General features: G+C 38.7%; 1 protein-coding gene across 2 annotated transcripts in view; it reads right to left on the bottom strand.

The window, feature by feature from the left end:
• Positions 1-21,319, bottom strand: part of ITGA8 (integrin subunit alpha 8) — a 228,174-nt gene that overhangs the window by 70,553 nt on the left and 136,302 nt on the right. For both annotated transcript variants that reach the window (XM_064284887.1, XM_064284886.1), the window contains 2 exons: positions 15,274-15,353; positions 9,667-9,747 (listed from right to left, as the gene is read on the bottom strand). In XM_064284887.1, coding sequence (XP_064140957.1) covers positions 9,667-9,747; positions 15,274-15,353 — 161 coding nt within the window. The remainder of the gene's footprint in view (positions 1-9,666; positions 9,748-15,273; positions 15,354-21,319) is intronic.

Genomic DNA, 21,319 nt, shown 5'->3' on the forward strand with positions numbered 1-21,319 from the left:
GATATAAAAATAAGGTCATAAAGAATAATGGTTGTGTTTTACTCTCTGATTTTTCTTTAATACAGTATTTTTCTCATCAAGAGATATATGGGGGTACTAAATTAAAAAAAAACTAAATTAGAAATCGGTAAACATGAAACATCTAGAAAAGCACCAAATAACTATAAATCAAACAAGTTATTTCCTATGAATCAACTCATGAGTTCAAGAAGAAATCACAAAGGAAATTAGAAAATATTTTGAAACGATTTGTAATAAAAAGCCAAGAGATCAACATCTTGATATTTCGCTAAAGCGATTTTTGGAGGTAAATTTATAGCACTGAAAGCTTATATGAGAAAAGAAGAGAAGTCCCTAATCAAGGATCTAATTTCCACATACAGGAACTAGAAAAAAAAGGGAAAATCAAACCCAAAGGAAGCAGAAGGAAGGCAATAACGAAGATAAAATCACAAATAAATAGAATATAAAACAAAGCAAAAAATAGAGAAAAAAATCAATGAAACTAAAAGCCGGTTCTTTGAAAAGATTAATAAACTTGATAAAACTCTAGCCAGACTGAACAGGGAAAAACAGAGAGAGAGAAGACACAAATTTCCAGCATCAGGAATGAACATGGAACATCACTAGTTGGACTACGGATATTAAAAGGAACATAATAGCATATTATGAAAAACTTAAAGCCAATACATGTAACAACCTAGATGAAATACACAAATTCCTTGAAAGACAAACTACTAAAGCTCATTCAAGAAAAAACAGATAGCCTGAATAGCCTTTATCTAAGAATGAAACTGAATTCATCATTACAAACCTTCCTACAAAGAAAACTCTAGGCCCCGACAGCTTCACTCGTCAATTCCACCAAATATTTAAGGAAGAAATAAGACTAATTATATGCAAAATCTTCCAGAAAATAGAGCAGGATGGAAGGAACAGTTCCATTTCATTTTATGAGGCTAGCATTTCTTTGATAGCCAAACCAGAAAAACGTGTTGTAAGAAAAGAAAGCTACAGATCAATATTTTCATGAATATAGACACAAATTTAATCAACAAAAATTTTAGTAAGTTGAATTCCACAAGAAAAAGGGTAATCATCATGACTAAGTGTGATTCTTACCCAGGATGCAAGTTTGGTTTAACATTAAAAAAATCAATCAATTTACCACTTTAATGAACAAAAATGGAAAAACTAATCATCTCAATGTTGTTGTTAGGTGCAGTACATTCGGTTACCACCCATAATAACCCTACGCACGATAGAACGAAACACTGCCTGGTCCTGCACCATCCTCACGACTGTTGCTATGCTTGAGCCCGTGGTTGCAGCCACTGTGTCAATCCATCTCATTGAGGGTCTTCCTCTTTTTTGCTGGCCCTCCACTTTACTAAGCATAATGTCCTTCTCCAGGGACCAGTCCCTCCCAATAACATGTCCAAATTATGTGAGACACAGTCTCATCACCCTTGCTTCTGGCTGTACTCATTCCTAGAAAGATTTGTTCTTTCTTTTGGCAGTCCATGGTATATTTAATAGTCTTTGCCAACACCACAATTCAAAGGCATCAATTCTTCAGTGTTCCTTACTTATTGTCTAACTTTGCATGCATACGACCCAATTGAAAACATCATGGATTGAGTCAGGAGCACTTTAGTCCTCAAAGTGACATCTTTGCTTTTCAACACTTTAAAGAGGTGTTTTGCAGTAGATTTTCCTAATGCAATGCGTCTTTTGATTTCTTGACTGGTGCTTCCATGAGCCTTGATTGTGGATCCAAATAAAATGAAATCCTTGAAGACTTCAATCATTTCTCTGTTTATCATGGTGTTGTTTTTTGGTCCAGTTGTGAGGATTTTTGTTTTCTTTATGTTGAGGAGTAATCCATACTGAAGGCTGTGGTCTTTGATCTTCATCAGTGTTTCAAGTCCTCTTCACTTTCAGCAAGCAAGGTTGTGTCATCTGCATAACACAGGTTGTTAACGAGCCTTCCTCCAATCCTCCTGACCTGTTCTTCATATAGTCCAGCATTCAGATAATTTGTTCAGCGTATAAATTGAATAGGTATGGTGAAAGGATACAACCCTGATGCACACCTTTCCTGACTTTAAACCATGTAGTATCCCCTTGTTCTGTTTGAACGGCTGCCTCTTGATCCATATACATATTCCTCATGAGCACAATTAAGTTTTCTGGAATTCTCAGTCTTCGCAATCTTACCCATAATTTGTTATGATCCACACAGTTGAATGTGTTTGCATAATCAATAAAACACAGGTAATCTTCTTAATAGATGTAGAAAGATCATCTGACAATATTAAACACATGTTAAAACTTCTCATGAAAACTTGGAATAAAAGGGAACATCCTTAATTTGATAAAGGCTATCTACAAAAAATTCTGCAGCTGACATCAAAACTTAATGATAAAAGACTGCTTTTACCCTAAGATTGGGAATAAATCAAAGATGTCCACTTTCATCACTTCTATTCAATCTTGCCCTGGTGGTCCTAGTCTGTGCAAAATGGGAAACCAACAAACAAAAAACAAACAAAGGTATACAGACTTGGAAAGAAGAAATAAACCTATCCTTATTCATAAACCACATGATCATTTTGTAGAAAATCTGAATGAATCAACCACAACCACAAAAAAGCTACCAGAACTTATAAGTGAGTTTAGCAAGATCTTAGGATACACTACCGAATTTCAAGATGCATAGAACAATAGAACAGAACAGAGTCTACCCTCTCATATGAATAACTGATTTTCGAGAAAACAATGGAGAAAAGGCTGTCTTTTCAACAAATGGCACTGAAACAACTGGATGTCCATATCAAAATAAAATGAACTGACCCTTACACCAGATACAAAATTTAACTCAAGATTCATCACAGACCTAAATGTAAAACCTGAAACTACAAAACTTCAAGAAGTAAACATAAGAGAAAATCTTCATGACCTTGGATGTTAAAGATTTCTCAGATAGGACACAAAGACCACAAACTATAAGCAATTAATAAGTTGAACTTCATCAAAATTAAAAATTTTTGTTCTTTGAACAACATTGTTAAGAAAATATTTGGAAGACACATTTGATAAATGATCTGTATGCAGAATATAGAAATAACTTTTACAACTCAATAATAAGAAGACAAACCAAACCCTTTGCCGTCAAGTCGATTCCAACTCATAGTGACCCTATAGGACAGAGTCCACTCTAACTGCCTCATAGGGTTACCAAGGAGTGGCTGGTGGATTCGAACTGCTGACCTCTTGGTTAGCTGCTGTAGCTTTTAACTACTACACCACCAGGGTTCCACAGTAAGAAGACAAACATCCCAATATTAAATGGGCAAAAGATTTGAAGAGACACTTCATCAATATTTTAAAAGTATTTCGAAATGAGTTATAATGAAGAGATACCAAAAAAGAGATACTAATGGAAAATAAGTACTGAAAAGATGCCCAACATTATTAATCATTAAGCAAATTAAAATTAAAACTACAGTGAGATACTTCTATATGCCTCTTAGAATGGCTAACCATAAACAAATACAACAAACAAACACCACCAGCTGGCAAGGATGCACAGAAAATAAAAACCAAAAAGCCAAACCCACTGCCACTGAGTTGATTCCGACTTATAGCGACCCCTACAGGACAGAGTAGAACTTCCCCATAGGATTTCCAAGGAGTGCTTGGTGGATTAGAACTGCCGACCTTTCAGTTAGCAGCTGAAGCTTTTAACCACTACATCACCAGGGTTTCCCAGAGAAGACAGAATTCTCATACATTGCTGGTGGGAATGCGAAATGGAAATGGCACAGCCACTCTGGAAAACAGTTTGGCGATTTCTTCTGTACATACACTTCCAACACAACTCAATTATTCTATTTGTAAAAACAACAAATGTCCCAGCAAAGACCCATATGCAAATGCTTGTAACAGCTTTATTCTTAGAAGGCCAAACTGGAAACAACCCAATGTCCATTAAAAGGTGAATGGATGAACAATTCATGGTACATCTAAACAGTGAAATACTTTTCAGCAATGAGAAGGAACAGATGACTCAAACACGTAAGAACATGGATGTTTTTCAAATGCATTATGCTAAGACAAAGAACCCAGACTCAAAAAGCTACATTCTACGTGATTCCATTTATATTAACATTTTGGAAAAGGCAAAACTATACTGACAGCAAGCAGAGCACTGGTTGCCAGGATTCTGGGGTAGGAGAAAAGTTAACCACAAATAAAGTATGGAAGGAAATATTTAGGGTAATAGAATTGTCCTGTATTGAATGTGATAGGGGTAGCTGAACTCCCCAAACTGTACACCTAAAAATGGTGATTTTTACTTTCTGCAAATTATACCTCAATGGCTGTGAGTCAAAATTGACTCAACGGGAACTAGCAACAACAAACCTTGTGTGCTTTAAAGAAAACCACAAATGCCATGAATGGTGAGGAGATTTTCACAATGCATGTAACTGATAAAGGATTAGTGTCTAATCCTAATCTTATCTAGAACATAAAAAGAATTCCTATGAACTAATAAAAAAAAATAGTCTATTTTGAGTGCCTTCCAACCTGAGGGGCTCATCTTCGAGCACTATATAAGACAATGTTCTGCTGCTATTCATAAGGTTTTTACTGGCTAATGCTTTTTAGAAGTAGACTGCTGGGTCCTTCTTCCTAGTCTGTCTCAGTCTGGAAGCTCAGCTGAAACCTGTTCACCATGGGCACTCAGAATATGATTGGGGAAGAGCTGCCTCCTCAAAGCAGAGTTGACCTTAAGGACATGGATGGAGTCAAGCTTTCGGAACCTTCATTTACTGATGTGGCAGGACTCAACATGAGAAGAAACAGCTGCAAACATCCATTAATAATCATAACCTGGAATGTACAAAGTATGAATTTAGGAAAATTGGAAATCATCAAAAATGAAATGGAGTGCATAAACATCAACATCCTAGGCATCAGTGAGCTGAAATGGACTGGTATTAACTGTGCTCGTGAGGAATCTGTACGTGGATCAAGAGGCAGTTGTTTAAACAGAACAAGGGGATGCTGCATGGTTTAAGTCAGGAAAAGTGTGCAGCAGGGTTGTATCCTTTCACCATGCCTATTATCTGTATAGTGAGCAAATAATTTGAGATGCTGGACTACATGAAGAAGAATGGGGCATCGGGATTGGAGGAAGACTCATTTACAACCTGCTTATGTAGATGACGCAACTTTGCTTGCTGAAAGTGAAAAGGACTTGAAGCACTTACTAATAAAGATCAAAGACCACAGCCTTTAGTATGCATTGCACCTCAACATAAAGAAAACAAAAATCCTCACAACTGGACCAATAGGCAACATCATGATAAACAGAGAAAGGATTGAGGTTGTCAAGGATTTCATTTTACTTGGATCTACAATCAACACCCATGGAAGCAGCAGTCAAGAAATCAAAAGATGCATTGCATTGGGCAAATCGGCTGCAAGAGATCTCTTTAAAGTGTTAAAAAGCAAAGATGTCACTTTAAGGACTAAGGTGCACCTGACCCAAGCCATGGTGTTTTCAATCACTTCATACGCATGCTGCTTGGTAAAATAGAGAGTCAGCAAAAAACATGAAGACCCTCAATGAGGTGGATTGACACAGTGGCTGCAGCAATCGGCTCAAGCATAGCAACAACTGTGAGGATGGTGCAGGACCGGGCAGTGTTTTGTTCTGTCGTGCATGGAGTTGCTATGAGTTGGAACCAGCTCGACAGCAGCTAACAACAACAATGAGAAGAAAAAAGCTTTTAGGTAGACAGTTGTGAAATAATAAATGAATGAGAATTTCCTTGAAGAAGAACAGTCAATAAACGTAGAAAAAGCTAGGTGCCACCAAGTCGAATTTGATTCACAGCCATCCCTGTGATAGAGCAGAACTGTCTTATAGGATTTTCTGGACTGTAATCTTTACAGAAGGAGATTGTCAGGTGTTTCTCTTGTGGAGCTGCTGAGTAGGTTCAAACTGCCAACCTTTCAGTTAGCAACCGGGTGCTTAACTGTTGCACCACCAGGGCTCCTTCCATAAAAAAAGCAGCTCACCCTCATTTAGGGATCAGGGAACTGCAAATTAAACTTCCGGTTAGATAATATCTTTTATCTACCAGACTGGCTCAAAATTAAAAAAAAACAAAAACAAAAACTAGACCACCTGAGTTAGTTGATAATGTGAGCAATGGATATTCTCATTTCTTTCTGGTAAGGGTGTTATTTAGAATAACTATTTTGGAAACTAGTGTGGTATTATTTCATAAGGTTAAATAGTATGTACTCACTGATCCTAGAGTTCCACTTCTAAGCATATACCCTACTGATATTTTTTCACGTGTGTACAAGTTTGTGAAAAATAAAAAGGATAAACCACAAATGTTCATCAAGAATAGAATAGATAAATAAGCTGTTTTATAGTTTTATAATGTTATACTATTCTGCAATTAAAATGAATGAACTATAACCACATGCACAAAAGTGGGTGAATCTCAAAAACACAAGTTTGACTGAAAAAAAAACAAAACAAAAGAGAAGCATACAAGTATGATTTCACATAGATAAAATAAAAAAAAAAAACTACCTCATAGACAGTATAAACCAGCTGTTGTCCAGCTGACTCTAACTCACGGTCACCCCCTGCATGTCAGAGTAGAACTGTGCTCCATAGAGTTCTCAATGGCTGTAGTCTTTTGGAAGTAGATCATCAAGTCTTTCTTCTGAGGCACCTGGACTCGAGCCTGTTAACTGTGTGCACCACCCAGGGACTCCCATAGGCAGAGTAAATAAAAAAAAACCCATTGCCGTTAAGTCGCTTCTGACTCATGGCAACCCTATAGGACAGAGTAGAACTGCCCCATAGAGTTTCCAAGGAGTGCCTGGTGGGGCAGGGCCAAGATGGGAGAGTAGTCAGATGCTTCCTGTGGTCCCTCTTACAACAAAGACCAGAAAAACAAGTGAATTGATCATATATGACAATCTGGAAGCCCTGAACATCAAAGGCAAAGTTGAGGAATCTGATCGAACAGCAGAGGAAGGGATAGATGGTTCAGAAGCAGTGAGGAGTTGCAAGACCTGACCTGGTGGGAACTGGCACCCTGCAGGTTGGATTGGCTGGCGCACGTGGTGAGGCAAGCAGTGGCACTTGGGATGTGTTTTCCACATCAAGAGAGACTGAGCAGCAGTCTACTCAAGCCTCCAGAACCAGTGAGAAGTGGCACTCAACTGGCAAAAGATAAGTACATGCATCTAACCTACTGTGTGGACCAAAAAACACCCCCTTTGGGAAGAACTTCTCTCCCATTTACCTGCCTCCCTCTCTGTTCTGCACCAGGTCCTGGGCTGGTTTCAGTGATTGCTGTGACCACTGGACTAGAAGTAGGACCCATTTTGCACTCTGAGCCATTCTCCCAGCTTTGGAGAGGCAACAAATTAACAAACAGGAAAAAAAAAAAAAAATCTGCCAGCTCCCCTAAGCCAGGAACTCAGGGCAGGCACAGCTCCTTTGACTAGGCACGGGCATAAGGGGTCCATGGACTTTGAATGTGTTTCACCCTTGCATAGACCTGTGTGGGCCCATTTCAACAGCGTAGGCCCTCATTAGCACAGTACAACAGGGTATATACCTGAAGCCTATTTTCAACAGTATTAGGTATAAGGTGGAGTGGCAGGTTTGTGACATTTGACTTCGCTATGCCCATTAAGCAGGATCCTCACCTACCACATCAGGGGCCTGAGGACTGGTAGCTCCACCTGGCTCATCTAGCTACCTGTGGCAGGGGTCCAAGAATGAGTGGTGCCTCCCAGTCCTTACAGCCAAGAGCACTGGGTGCCCATAGTCCGAGAGCAAAACCTACCCACCAGCGTGCACTAGGGAACAGGGACACAGTTTCCTCTCAGACACTCAGGGGCAGCCATTAGATCCCTGCCTTGCTCAGCATGTGACCCCCTACTGCAGCCAGATACCTGTGCCTACTCCAGTCACCCCTGCCCGTCTAGATCTATAGGTGAGAGCCTGTATCACATACTTGGTGACCAACTACCTGGACACCTGAACTGAATCCATACAAGGAAAACAAACAGACTCCTGGGTTCACATATCTAGTAACAGCTCTAACCATCTGGGGACAGGACATGAGAGCTCCAAAGGCACCAATAATCAAATTATCTCACATCATCAGCCTATTTGGGCAAATCAAAACAAACAAAACAAGAAGCTAGGACATGGTAAGCAAACATAAAATAAATATAAAAATTTACTGATGGCTTGGAGACAACAGTCAATATCAAATCACATAAAGAGGCAGACCATGATGGCTTCAGCAAGTGCCCAAGACAAAGAATCAAGAAACCTTCTGGAGGAAGACAGCTTCTTGGAATTACCAGAGGTAGAAATCAAAGATTAATAATAGAGAGCTCTTCAAGAGATCAGGAAGGAGATCAGGCAAAATGCAGAACAAGCCAAGGAACACACAGACAAAGCAAGAAAGAAACTTAAGAAGGTTATACAAGAGCATAATGACAAATTTAACAAACTGCAAGACTCCACAGAGAGACAGCAAATAGAAAGCAAAAAGACTAACAATAAAATTTCAGAATTAGACAACTCAATGGAAAGTCATAGGAGCAGAAGCGAGGCAATGGAAGTCAGAATTAATGAGAATGAAGATAAAGCACTTGACACCAACTTATTTAAGGAAAAGTCATATAAAAGAATTAAAAAAATGAAGGAACCCAAGGAGAACCTGGTGGATTTGATACAGCCGAACTTTTGGTTAGCAGCCATAGCCATAAGCAGTATAGCGTGATCATTCATGATCATGGGCTCCAAAGACAGGCTGCCTATATTTACGTTCTGGCTCCTCACTTACTATCTGTGTAGCCTGGGGCAAGTTACTTTAACCTTTTGAGCCACGATCTATAGATCTGTAAAATGAGGACATTAATATTAAGATGTGCTAACTTGGTGTGGCACATAGAAAGTATCAATAATATTAGGGATTATTGTTCTCTAATCCACTATGTAGGGCCTCAGTGGTGTCAGGACCACAGGGCAAGGCCCTGGAGCAACATAGGCGGCAATAAGAGTTCTCATGGTGATACTGGCTCTGAGTGCAGAGAGCTACACTGCCACCAAAGTGCCATGAACCACTCAGGACATATGGAAAAGATAGGCAACAAGGATTTCTGGAGCCCCAGTAATGACAAATCAGCCCCCAATACCGGCTGACATTTTCAGCCAAAAGCCCTTGATTGTTTTGAAGAAATACAAAGTATAACAACAAAATCAATGACGTCTCCACCTGTGCAAGCTAAGAACTATATGCAGTCCAACTATAAGCCTTCCCCTAGAGTCAGCACCCTGAATTCAGACTTCTAGCCTCCTAAATTGTAAGAAAATAAATTTCTGTTTGTTAGAGCTATCCATTTGTGGTATTTCTGTTATAGCAGCACTAGATAGCTAAGACACAATGATGAATAAAAGCAATGGCAATTTATTATCAAAGTGAACTGTGATCTCTAACACATTAGGAAAGTTCCATATGGATTTTTACCAGTATTTCAACATATCTCTTTCCATACAGGAAGCTATTATTATGCTAATACAATGCCCTGTTTATTACTTACCCTCTTATTTCTACTTGAGCTACAGCAGTGATGTTGATTTGCAGGCTCACAAAATTGCTGTCTGGATTGTCCTTGTTGGAACTAAAACACAGTGACATATGATTTAACTATATTTTCTAAGACATGTTACCACAATATAGGATCATAAAGAACATTTTATATATCTCCAAAACAACACACATTACCAACCTGATCATTCAGAAAACCAAAATGGTCTATCCATGCTACAAAATCATAACCATTTGTAAATGGAAAGGGATCCTTAATGATCAAAAGAAATGTAATAACTTTCCATAAAGAGACACCTTATTTGAAAACAACAGATATCTAGAGAAGCTAACACTTTTTTCTTAAATTGTCCAAAAGTTTTCTTTTCCTTTTTTTTTTTTTAAATTGTGCTTTAGGTGAAAGTTTACAGAGCAAACTAGTTTCTCATTAAACAATTAATACACATATTGTTTTGTGACATTGGTTGCCAACCCCACGACGTGTCAACACTCTCCCTTTCTTGAACTTGGGTTCCCCATTTCTGTTTGTCCAACTCTCCTGTCCCCTTTTGTTTTCTTGTTCTTGCCCCTGGGCTGGTGTGCCCATTTAATCTTGTATATATAGTTTTTTTTTTTTTTTATATAGTTAAGCTACATGTGTTATTGTTTGTTCTACAGGCCTGTCTAATCTTTGGCTGAAGGGTGAACCTCAGGAGTGACTTCAGTACTGAGTTAAAAAGGTGCCCCAGGGCCATACTTTCGGGGTTTCTTCAGTCTCTGTCAGACCAGTAAGTCTGGTCTATTTTTGTGAGTTTGAATTTCATTCTACATTTTTCTCCAGCTCTGTCTGGGACTTTGTATTGTAATGTGATCCCTGTCAGAGCAGTCAGTGGTGGTAGCCGGGCACTATCTAATTGTGCTGGACTTAGTCTGGTGGAGACTGTGGTAGTTGTGGTCCATTTGTTTGTTTTAATGGCTAAACCAAAAGGCACTGAACTGAGTTCATTTTCCAGCTTCTACGTTGGACAATTTCCTTAACATCTCTGTGCATCATGTTCATTGCCCATCAAATGGGAAAGGACAGCACAGTCAACTTCTCATTTTCCATGCTAATAAAGAGGAGAATTGGCATGAATAATCCAGAACAGCGCATAATCGAAAAAACATTTGCTTTTGGTGCTGGAATGCATCATACCATACATTGTTTTGGCAGCAGATTTATCTTCCTTACATTTTATTTCTTAAGTTAATATTAAAATAAGCGTACATTCACTGTATGCCTACTGGCTGCCTAGGACAGGGGGTAGGGAGTACATGAGGAGCATGGCTAATGGTAAGAAGCAAGAACCCATGGAATTTGGACAGTCCACACCCAGGCAATTAGGAGATGACATAGCTGTTTGTGAAGTGCTCCAAGAGTCTCAAGATGGAAGGTGTGTGTTTAATAATATTTCTTTGAACGGTAGCAAAATTATTCTTAAGTGTGGTATTTTTTTTCTCACAAGTAAATGTAATTAGATGTGAGATTTAAATTTAAAAAAATGCATGTGTTAAGCAGTCAGTGTTGTAAGGGAAACAAAACATGCCTCAGAAGAGGCTCAAGCACTAACAGAGCTTTGGATGCAGCTGCCATTTGCATTTAGTATTCTACTGTTCTTTAATTGAAGTCACCCTAACATCCCAAAAGATTAGGCAACTTTCAGCAAACATAGACATGGCCACACCACAAAGCTAACAGGTCATGTTTATATCCAGGGCTCACTAAGAAGAAAAAGAAAGCCTCAACTTTGTTCATCATCTGGTCTCACACTGATTCAATGGATGACGGTAATGGGGTATATTCTGACTACCTTTTGAAGCCTTCCAAATGTGAAAGCTGGAAAAGCTATGATAACATTCTGCTTTCAAAGGAGGAGGAGACAGAATTGTTCCCATAATGCTTTTTAAAAGTCCTGGTCGATTGTATACACTGATAAGGCAACTTCCACTACAAACATACATAGAAGATATAAACAGGCAAATGTCAGGCTCATTTCCTGTAATGGGTTATCGCTGGTAAGCTTGTGACTGAGCCTAGAGGGACTTGTTCACCAAAGTTTGAACCCCAGTTTCCAGGCTACTTTATTTCTGTCACATCTGGGGAGAATCAGTCAACCAAAGAGATTTTTTTTTAATGGCAAGATTTCGAATTACTAACCACTAAGAAGTCAGTAAGTAATTCTACTTATTGCAGACTCTGTGGTTCAAAGTACATCACGGGGAACTCTTTAGTTTGGAGATTTAAGCATAATTGTTCCACAGATTAACCAGACTTTGTTCTATTTCTAGTTCACTACTGGTTAGCAGCAGTGGAAATTAAAATTAAGAAAATGATTCATTCAAGTTATCACATATTTCAGTTGTATTTTGCTTCCAAGTGATTCAAGTAAGATGATCGTCGTTACAACACCCTGAAATGTAAATAGATGTCAAACACTGAAATCATCTTTGAAGATGAGTGTAATATGGGGCTCATAGAGGTTGTTTTGAAATATAGCTCAACCAGTGGCAGACTTGGAGTCTAAACCTTCTGGTGGGCTTATCAAAATCATGCTTCTGCCACACAGGCTTGCCATGACAGTTGCTACCGCACACCAGTAGTGTTGGCAGACTCTCCTGGTGAGAAAGGAACTAGACTTGATATATAATTTAGTTTCTTCCTTGACCTCTTTCCTGGAAGGAAACCTCTTTCACTAATACCACTGCTACATTCAAACAAGCAATCCATCACTGCCGTGGATGCTGGGCTATTTATATCGTCTGTGCTTGTTCTACGTAAGGGCATGATGAGTTTCCTCTATATGACTACGCCCTATGTCATAGCAAGGGTAAACATGTTTTTCACTTATTACTCCGATGCTATTTTTTTTTCCTTACTGTTTCCTACTTTCTATTTTTTAGTATTCCTTCTAAGTTTCTGTGGTCTTTGAAATGCCAGCAAAGATAGCACAGTGTTCAGTTCACCATTTCTGAGGAAGTAACTTCAAAGATGCTCACAAAGACCTGTATTGTCCATGGGGATTGCAATCTGAGACCCTCTCTACACCGGGAGGAAAATGTTTACATGTCATATAGAGCAAGGGCATGGAGAGACCGTTTAATGCAAACATTCAGTAACACAAACTAGTTGAAGTTTATTAGTTTATAAAGCCCATTACTCTTTTGGGTTCTATTTATGGAAATTAGCATTAAATGCACATAATAGTGGTCAATATATGCCCTTAAGAGTTTAGATTGTAGAGCATTTGGTTTAATTTGTTGGTTTAAACTCATTGTGACAAAATGCAAACCATTCATCTAAATACTTATTTACATCTTTGGAGTCTGCCAACAAAGCATAGAGATAAATGCTGACCTCTTAAATATCTTATTCTTTCAGAATGTTCTCAAATAGTTTTACCCCTATAATGTAGGTTGCTGAATTTGCTGCTTTATGTATGTTCCTGCAGTCTAATTCTTTCCACACTTCTGAATTTTTATATCTTTCAGGATAATGTTAAGATAGTCATGAGTTTCTTCAGCATTTAAGGATGGAATATAGTCACGAAACATTCTTTTATATAATAAGGAATGTTAAAAAAAAAAGTGACCATTTTTTACTTATCATCAAACTTATTACCTCATTCCCAAGCTCATTATCTAAATGACGATCTGCAGGATGGATATGGGGCATGCATTTAGAACATTCTCTAGTATCCTTTGCTCCTTGAATGACTACCAGTTGTATCCATGCTCTTACCAGTAACAAAGATGGCAATGATGAGTAAGGAGGTAATATAAAAGTTGCAACTTTGCATCACACTTTCTAAATAAAAGCTGTGTATTGTATGAAAAATGTAGCTTTCTCCAAGTGACACACTGCTTCTGGCCACCGTGAGATCATCGTGACAGACGATAATGGTGAGAAATAAAAACTTCAAAGCTATTGTCTGGAGTGATGGCAGTTCTTCCCTATAGAATGTTGTTTTTTTTTTTTTTTCCCCTCTGAAAACTTAGAAATGTAAGGAGAAGAGTCCCAAAATGAAAATATTTAGGACTTCCTGAAACTACCTGAAATATATATTTATGTAGGTACCAGTAAGTGATTTAGTAAGCTTATGATAAAATGAAGGAAGATTATAGAATTCATTCTATCTGCATCCCATCACTAACTGGGATAAAATAAGACTCTCCTAAGATTCAGCAGAAAAGAATTAAGTTAAATTCAAGACAGACCTAATTCAGGTCAGAAAAGGAAAGGACATCTAAGGAAAGTCAGAAAACTCCCTTCCTAAAAATCTAGCACAAAGTTTGGGGGAGGCAGCTGTTGTGATGCAGGTTGCAGATGTTTAGGCATTTGTAATCTTTCCTAGAAAAGTTTTTAAAAATCTGCTACATTTTTACGGCATATACATATATATATATATACATAAACTCCCAAATACTATGTATAAAGTAATCCATTGCACAATCCTTCTCAGAGTTATCACACTCTATGACACTTCTTGCAGCCATTAAGGTAATTATTTAGAGGTCGTCCACACTGCACAGCGGTATTTGAAGAGCCAATTGTAGATACTGACTTCCCAGTCATTTGCGTGGCTAGGACGAAGGTTCAACCCACTGGGCAAGTGCGCACTTTCACAAATTATAAATAATCATGGGAGATGTGTATGCACTGTTGAGGTTAGTGTTTTTTGAATTTTTTAAAATGAAAACCCACAAAAAACATATACTTCTTCATACTGGGCATCTTAGTAGACACATTTACCTTTATCTGTAAGGAATGTTTTGAGGACACTCTGGCATGTGATATTCCATTCAGTTTCCTTTTATTTTAATATGGGTCTAGATCCATTAAACTGATTCCGTTATTTTGTAAGGGGATGAAGCCCATAGTTGGAAAACCCTGGTCAGCATGCCACATTATTCTCTTAGGGTCTGAATTATTATTTTAGGCTATGAATAGAGGGTGAAAGGGCAAAGTCACAGTTGAATCCCTGAACACAGTCAGCCTTAGAAAAGGAGGCATGTCCCTGGGTGGTCCAGCTTGTTGTTGCTGGAGAAGGCCCTGCCCGCCGATGTAATAATATCTCACCACATCCCACGATGGTGCTTGCAATTAGACTATCAGAGACTCATTCATTCTTGTCTTGGAAGTTTAGGGAATTTCAAGAGTGCAAATGCAAAGCCTATGCTTTTTGCAGAACTTTTGTTCTCAGGGATTAGATGATGCCTAGCTAAGAGCATGGCAGGTGTCATGGGGGTGCTGGTGGGAGTGGGAGGAGGTACATGGGTCAGAACAAAGAAAAGCGGCGGTGAAGCTGGGCTGGGATGGTGTCCGTGACAAATCTTCACTATCTCATAAGTTGGCTTAGATAATGCAATCCAATTTTCCAAACTCAAAATGCTGAAACAATGGAAATCGTAATTGGGAAACACAAAGAGATAATGGGTTGTCAAAGTTTGGGATCTAACATCAGAAGAGCTTTTACGGTGAAGGAACTTCACAAGAGGCATTCATTTTGCCATTGATGTCCTTCATATTAAATATTGAAAATAATTTAGGCATTTAAATTTCCTTAAAGATGAAAGGTCTAACCTTCTGATTTGGAGATCGAAGTTAATGCTCACGTTTGTTTTCTCGAGACGTGGAACTGCAAATCGGAGGCCCAGAGAAATCTAAGAAAAAAAAAATCACACAGGATATAAAGTTATTACATGGAAAGGACCTCATGCACAACATCAGATGTTTTTTAAGTTGTCTCTGCAAAACCCCCACTCTAGCTTACTGTAACTGTCCCCTTCTCTGCTTCTACACGGCCGGAGGCCCAAGAGAAAAATCATGCAACCAGACCCCAGGGCCAGACACTTTGGGTTGCTAAACGTTTTTGGCTCCCTCTCTCCATTTAGTCCCTGATTGGTGCAGTTAACGGGCATGGCTACTAAGAAAAAGGTTGAAGGTTCAAGACCACCAGAAGCACCTTGGAAGAAAGGCTTGGCAATCTACTTTTGAAAAATTGGCCATTGAAAACTCTATGGAGCATACATAGTTCTACTCTGACACACATGGGTCACCATGAATCAGCGTTAACTCAACAACTGTTTTTGTGTGTTTGTTTTCTCTCCATTTAGCCCTGTATGCCTCTTTTCCTAACACCTTTTTATGCACAAAGATGTGCATCAGAGCGGAGAAAAATTGAAAACAGCCTAAATATACAAGAGGATATTGATTCAGAAAACTATGATGCTTCTGTTTGATGGACATTTATTTAGTCATTGAAATCATGGTTATGAAGCCTTTGCAATAACGGAAAATGCTTGTCAGTAATAATATTAAATGAAAAAAAGATTACAAAATTGTATGTCCAAGCGTTTCAGCTGTAGTGTTAATAAATCTATAAATGGAAAACTTACTTTATAGGAGCGGAGGAAGTGTACTGTGAGAAAATACGCCAGGAAAATATGTCACAGTTATGTTAAGGCTATGGGTACATGGATTATTTCTTCTAATTTTCTTCATTTTCTAAAGTTTTAAAAATGCTTTTTTCATTTTTATAATTTGAAAATATTATTAAAAAATTGGAGAAAAATAAGTCCAATGACAATATAAATAAGGAAGTAAAAATGATAGCTAACAAATATACAGAGACACATATTTATATATATATGTATTTTTTTTTTATATATATTATATGGAACCCTGGTGGTGCAGTGGTTAAGAGCTTGGCTGCTAACCAAAAGGTCTGCAGTTCAAATCCATCAACTGCTCCTTGGAAACCCTATGGGGCAGTTCTACTCTGTCCTATAAGGTCTCTAAGTTGGAATTGATTGGACGGGATAGGGTTTTTGTTTGTTTTTTATTTTTTTATATATTATACATATAAAATCACATACTCTCTCCCAAGCACTGTACTGTGTTTATGTGCATTAGCTCATGTATCAACACAACCCAGGTATGAGGTAGATACTGTTATTGTTGACATTTTACAATGGAGGAATCTGAGGATTAGAGAGATTAGTTGACTTGCTCTAGGTGCAAAGCAAATAAACTGCAGAGCTGGAATGTAAATCCCTGCAATCTGACTCTGGAACCTACACTCATAGCACCTACACTACGGCACACACCAGTTATACAAACTAGCGTTAATACGAACCAACAATAATGATATGAACTGAGGCTAAGTTATTATTCTATCGTAGATCATCAATGTCACTTCATGGAGTCCACTAATGAATGTGCTACAAGTTAGGCACTGTACTAGTGGCTTTACAGATGGTAGATCATTGTAGTACTACAAACATTCCCCCCAAGTAGTATTTTCTCATCTCAGTGTGGCTTGCCTAAGGGATTGCAGATGATAAGTGGCAAAACTGGCATTTAAAGCCAGATTTGTAGTCTAATTGCAAAGCCCGTATATTCTTCTTTCCTAGCCATAACGAATTCCTTTATAATTCCAAATGTGCAAACTTCCATCAGGCTGCTATGACTCTGCACATGCTCTTCCCTTTCTTTGAAAGCCCTTTAGCTTTCTTGCTTTTCTCCTTGAAGAGCTCCTATTCATGCTGCAAAGCTCAGGACAAGAGGTAACTCCTGCAACCCATCCTCCAATCCCACACGATGAGCTAGGCAGATGTTTTCTCTTTATTTTCTGTCTCTTTCTTTGCTACTCTCCCATTATTCAATCTATGATATTGTTAACTTGAGGTTTCTTATAGAGGGGGCATTAGCTATTTTCATCTTTATAATGTTAAACTCTAGCTTAATGCCAGGCAGATAGGAGGGGTGCAATAAGCATTGTTGAAAGAGTGACAACATAATAATCCCACAGCCATTGCTTGCATACTCCCAGTGATGGGGGTCTCATTATATTGTGATGAAGCCTGTCTAATGTTGGTCTTCATCATAGAACAATTCAGCATGGGATGAAGGAGTAACAATTTCATCCTGGTAAGAGAACGCAACTGTTCCTGTTGTTAGGTGCCGTCGAGTCGGTTCCAACTCATAGCGACCCTATGCACAACAGAACGAAACACTGCCCAGTCCTGAGCCATCCTTACAATCATTGTTATGCTTGAGCTCATTGTTGCAGCCACTGTGTCAGTCCACCTCGTTGAGAGTCTTCCTCTTTTCCGCTGACCCTGTACTCTGCCAAGCATGATGTCCTTCTCCAGGGACTGATCCCTCCTGACAACATGTCCAAAGTATGTAAGATGCAGTCACACCATCCTTGCCTCTAAGGAGCATTCTGGCTGTACCTCTTCCAAGACAGATTTGTTCGTTCTTTTGGCAGTCCATGGTATATTCAATATTCTTCGCTAACACCACAATTCAAAGGCATCAATTCTTCTTCGGTCTTCCTTATTCATTGTCCAGCTTTCACATGCATATGAGGCGATTGAAGATACCATGGCTTGGGTCAAGCGCACCTTAGTCTTCAGGGTGACATCTTTGCTCTTCAACACTTTGAAGAGGTCCTTTGCAGCAGATTTACCCAATGCAATGCGTCTTTTGATTTCTTGACTGCTGCTTCCATGGCTGTTGATTGTGGATCCAAGTAAAATGAAATCTTTGACAACTTCAATCTTTTCTCCGTTAATCAATGAGGTTGCTTATCGGTCCAGTTGTGAGGATTTTTGTTTTCTTTATGTTGAGGTGTAATCCATACTGAAGGCTGTGGTCTTTGATCTTCATTAGTAAGTGCTTCAAGTCCTCTTCACTTCCAGCAAGCAACGTTGTGTCATCTGCATAATGCAGGTTGTAAATGAGTCTTCCTCCAATTCTGATGCCCTGTTCTTCTTCATATAGTCCAGCTTCTCATATTATTTGTTCGGCATACAGATTAAATAGGTATGGTGAAAGAATACAACCCTGACACACACCTTTCCTGACTTTAAACCACTCAGTATCCCCTCGTTCTGTCCAAACAACTGCCTCTTGATCTATGTGAAGTGTCCTCATGAGCACAATTAAGTGTTCTGGAATTCCCATTCTTCACAATGTTATCCATAGTTTGTTATGATCTACACAGTCAAATGCCTTTGCATAGTCAGCAAAACACAGGTAAACATCCTTCTGGTATTCTCTGCTTTCAGCCAGGATCCATCTGACATCAGCAATGATATCCCTGGTTCTACGTCCTCTTCTGAAACCAGCCTGAATTTCTGGCAGTTCCCTGTCGATATACTGCTGCAGCCATTTTTGAATGATCATCAGCAAAATTTTGCTTGCACGTGATATTAATGATATTGTTCTATAATTTCCACATTTGGTTGGACCACCTTTCTTGGGTATAGGCATAAATATGGATCTGTTCCAGGCAGTTGGCCAGGAAGCTGTCTTCCATATTTCTTGGCATAGACGAGTGAGCACCTCCAGTGCTGCATCTGTTTGTTGAAACATCTCAACTGATATTCCATCAATTCCTGGAGCCTTGTTTTTCACCAATGCCTTCAGAGCAGCTTGGACTTCCTCCTTCAGTACCATCGGTTCCTGATCATACGCCACCTCTTAAAATGGTTGAATATCAACTAATTCTTTTTGGTATAATGACTTTGTATATTTCTTCCATCTTCTTTTGATGCTTCCTGCATCATTTAATATTTTCCCCATGGAATCCTTCACTATTGCAACTCGAGGCTTGAATTTTTTCTTCAGTTCTTTCAGCTTGAGAAACAGCGAGTGTGTTCTTCCCTTTTGGTTTTCTATCTCCAGCTTCACATGTCATTATAATACTTTACTTTGTCTTCTTGAGAGGCCCTTTGAAATCTTCTGTTCAGTTCTTTTACTTCATCAATTCTTTCTTTTGCTTTAGCTGCTTGACACTCAAGAGCAAGTTTCAGAGTCTCCTGTGACATCCATCTTAGTCTTTTCTTTCTTTTCCATGACCTCTTGCTTTCTTCATGTGTGATGTCCTTCCACAACTCATCTGGTCTTCGGTCACTAGTGTTCAATGTGTCAAATCCATTCTTGAGATGGTCTCTAAATTCATATGGGATATACTCAAGGTCACATTTTGGCTCTCATGGGCTTGCTTGGATTTTCTTCAGTTTCAGCTTGAACTTGCATATGAGCAATTGATGGTTCGTTCCACAGTTGGCCCTTGGCATTGTTCTGACTGATGATATTGAGCTTTTCCATCGTCTCTTTCCACAGATGTAGTCAATTTGATTTCTGGGTGTTTCATCTGGTGAGGGCCACATGTATAGTCCCCGTTTATGTTGGTGAAAGAAGGTATCTGCAGTGAAGAAGTCATTGGTCTTGCAAAATTCTATCATTCGATCTCCGGTATGTTTCTATTACCAAGGCCATATTTTCCAACTACTCATCCTTCTTCTTTGTTTCCAACTTTTGCATTCCAATCGCCAGTAATTATCAATGCATCTTGATTGCATGTTCGATCAATTTCAGACTGCAGCAGCTGATAAAAATCTTCTATTTCTTCATCTTTGGCCCTAGTGGTTGGTGCGTAAATTTGAATAATAGTCGTATTAACTGGTCTTCCTTGTATGTGTATGGATATTATCCTATCACTGACAGCATTGTACTTCAGGATAGATCCTGAAACATTCTTTTGACGATGAATGCAACACCATTCCTCTTTGAGTTGTCATTCCCAGCATAGTAGACTATATGATTGTCTGATTCAAAATTGTCTGAGTCAGTCCATTTCAGCTCACTAATGCCTAGGATATTGATGTTTATGAATTCCATTTCATTTTTGACGATTTCCAATTTTCCTAGACTCATACTTCGTACATTCCAGGTTCCAATTATTAATGGATGTTTGCAACTGTTTCTTCTCATTTTGAGTCATGCCACATCAGCAAATGAAGGTCCTGAAAGCTTTACTCCATCCACATCATTAAGGTTGACTCTACTTTGAGGAGGCAGCTCTTCCCTAGTCATCTTTTGAGTGCCTTCCAACGTGGGGGGCTCATCTTCCAGCACTATTATCAGACAATGTTCTGCTGCTATTCATAAGGTTTTCACTGGCTAATGCTTTTCAGAAGTAGACTGCCGGGTCCTTCTTCCTAGTCTGTCTTAGTCTGGAAGCTCAGCTGAAACCTGTCCTCCATGGGTGATCCTGCTGGTATCTGAATACTGGTGGCATAGTTTCCAGCATCACAGCAACACACGAGCCCCCACAGTACGACAAACTGACAGACTCGTGCGGGCAAGTGTTCTTAACTAGTACCAAATACCAGTATCCCAGGTATGGATTCTAAAGAGCCTTTGTTGAACCAAGAACTTTTTGTTAACCTGTTTGAGAGATTTTGAATGTTTTTGCGACTTGTATTGACATAAATATTTTATGTTACTATAGGTATTATCTGAAAAATAACTACTTAAAAATCTGAAAGTAAAACTTCTGAATACTATCTTGAATATTTTGTGAAGTTAAAGTGGAAAAGTCATTTAAAAACTTTTTTTTTTTTAAATATATGGCAGCTGGAATAACTATTCCTAGCTCTCTTTAAATATTTTTTACTGCTTTTACCTTTGGAGTTTTGCTATAATCCATTGAGAGTATGCCTTTTAAAGTGCAAAATGAAGAAGTAAATAAATCAAAGTGTTTTATAACAAAACAGAGTGCAATAAAATTTGATGTGTTTAAGGGCATTAAAGGGTGAGATAAGAAAGCTAT

The sequence above is a fragment of the Loxodonta africana genome, chromosome 4, assembly GCF_030014295.1.
Source record: "Loxodonta africana isolate mLoxAfr1 chromosome 4, mLoxAfr1.hap2, whole genome shotgun sequence".
Taxonomy (NCBI): Eukaryota; Metazoa; Chordata; class Mammalia; order Proboscidea; family Elephantidae; genus Loxodonta; species Loxodonta africana.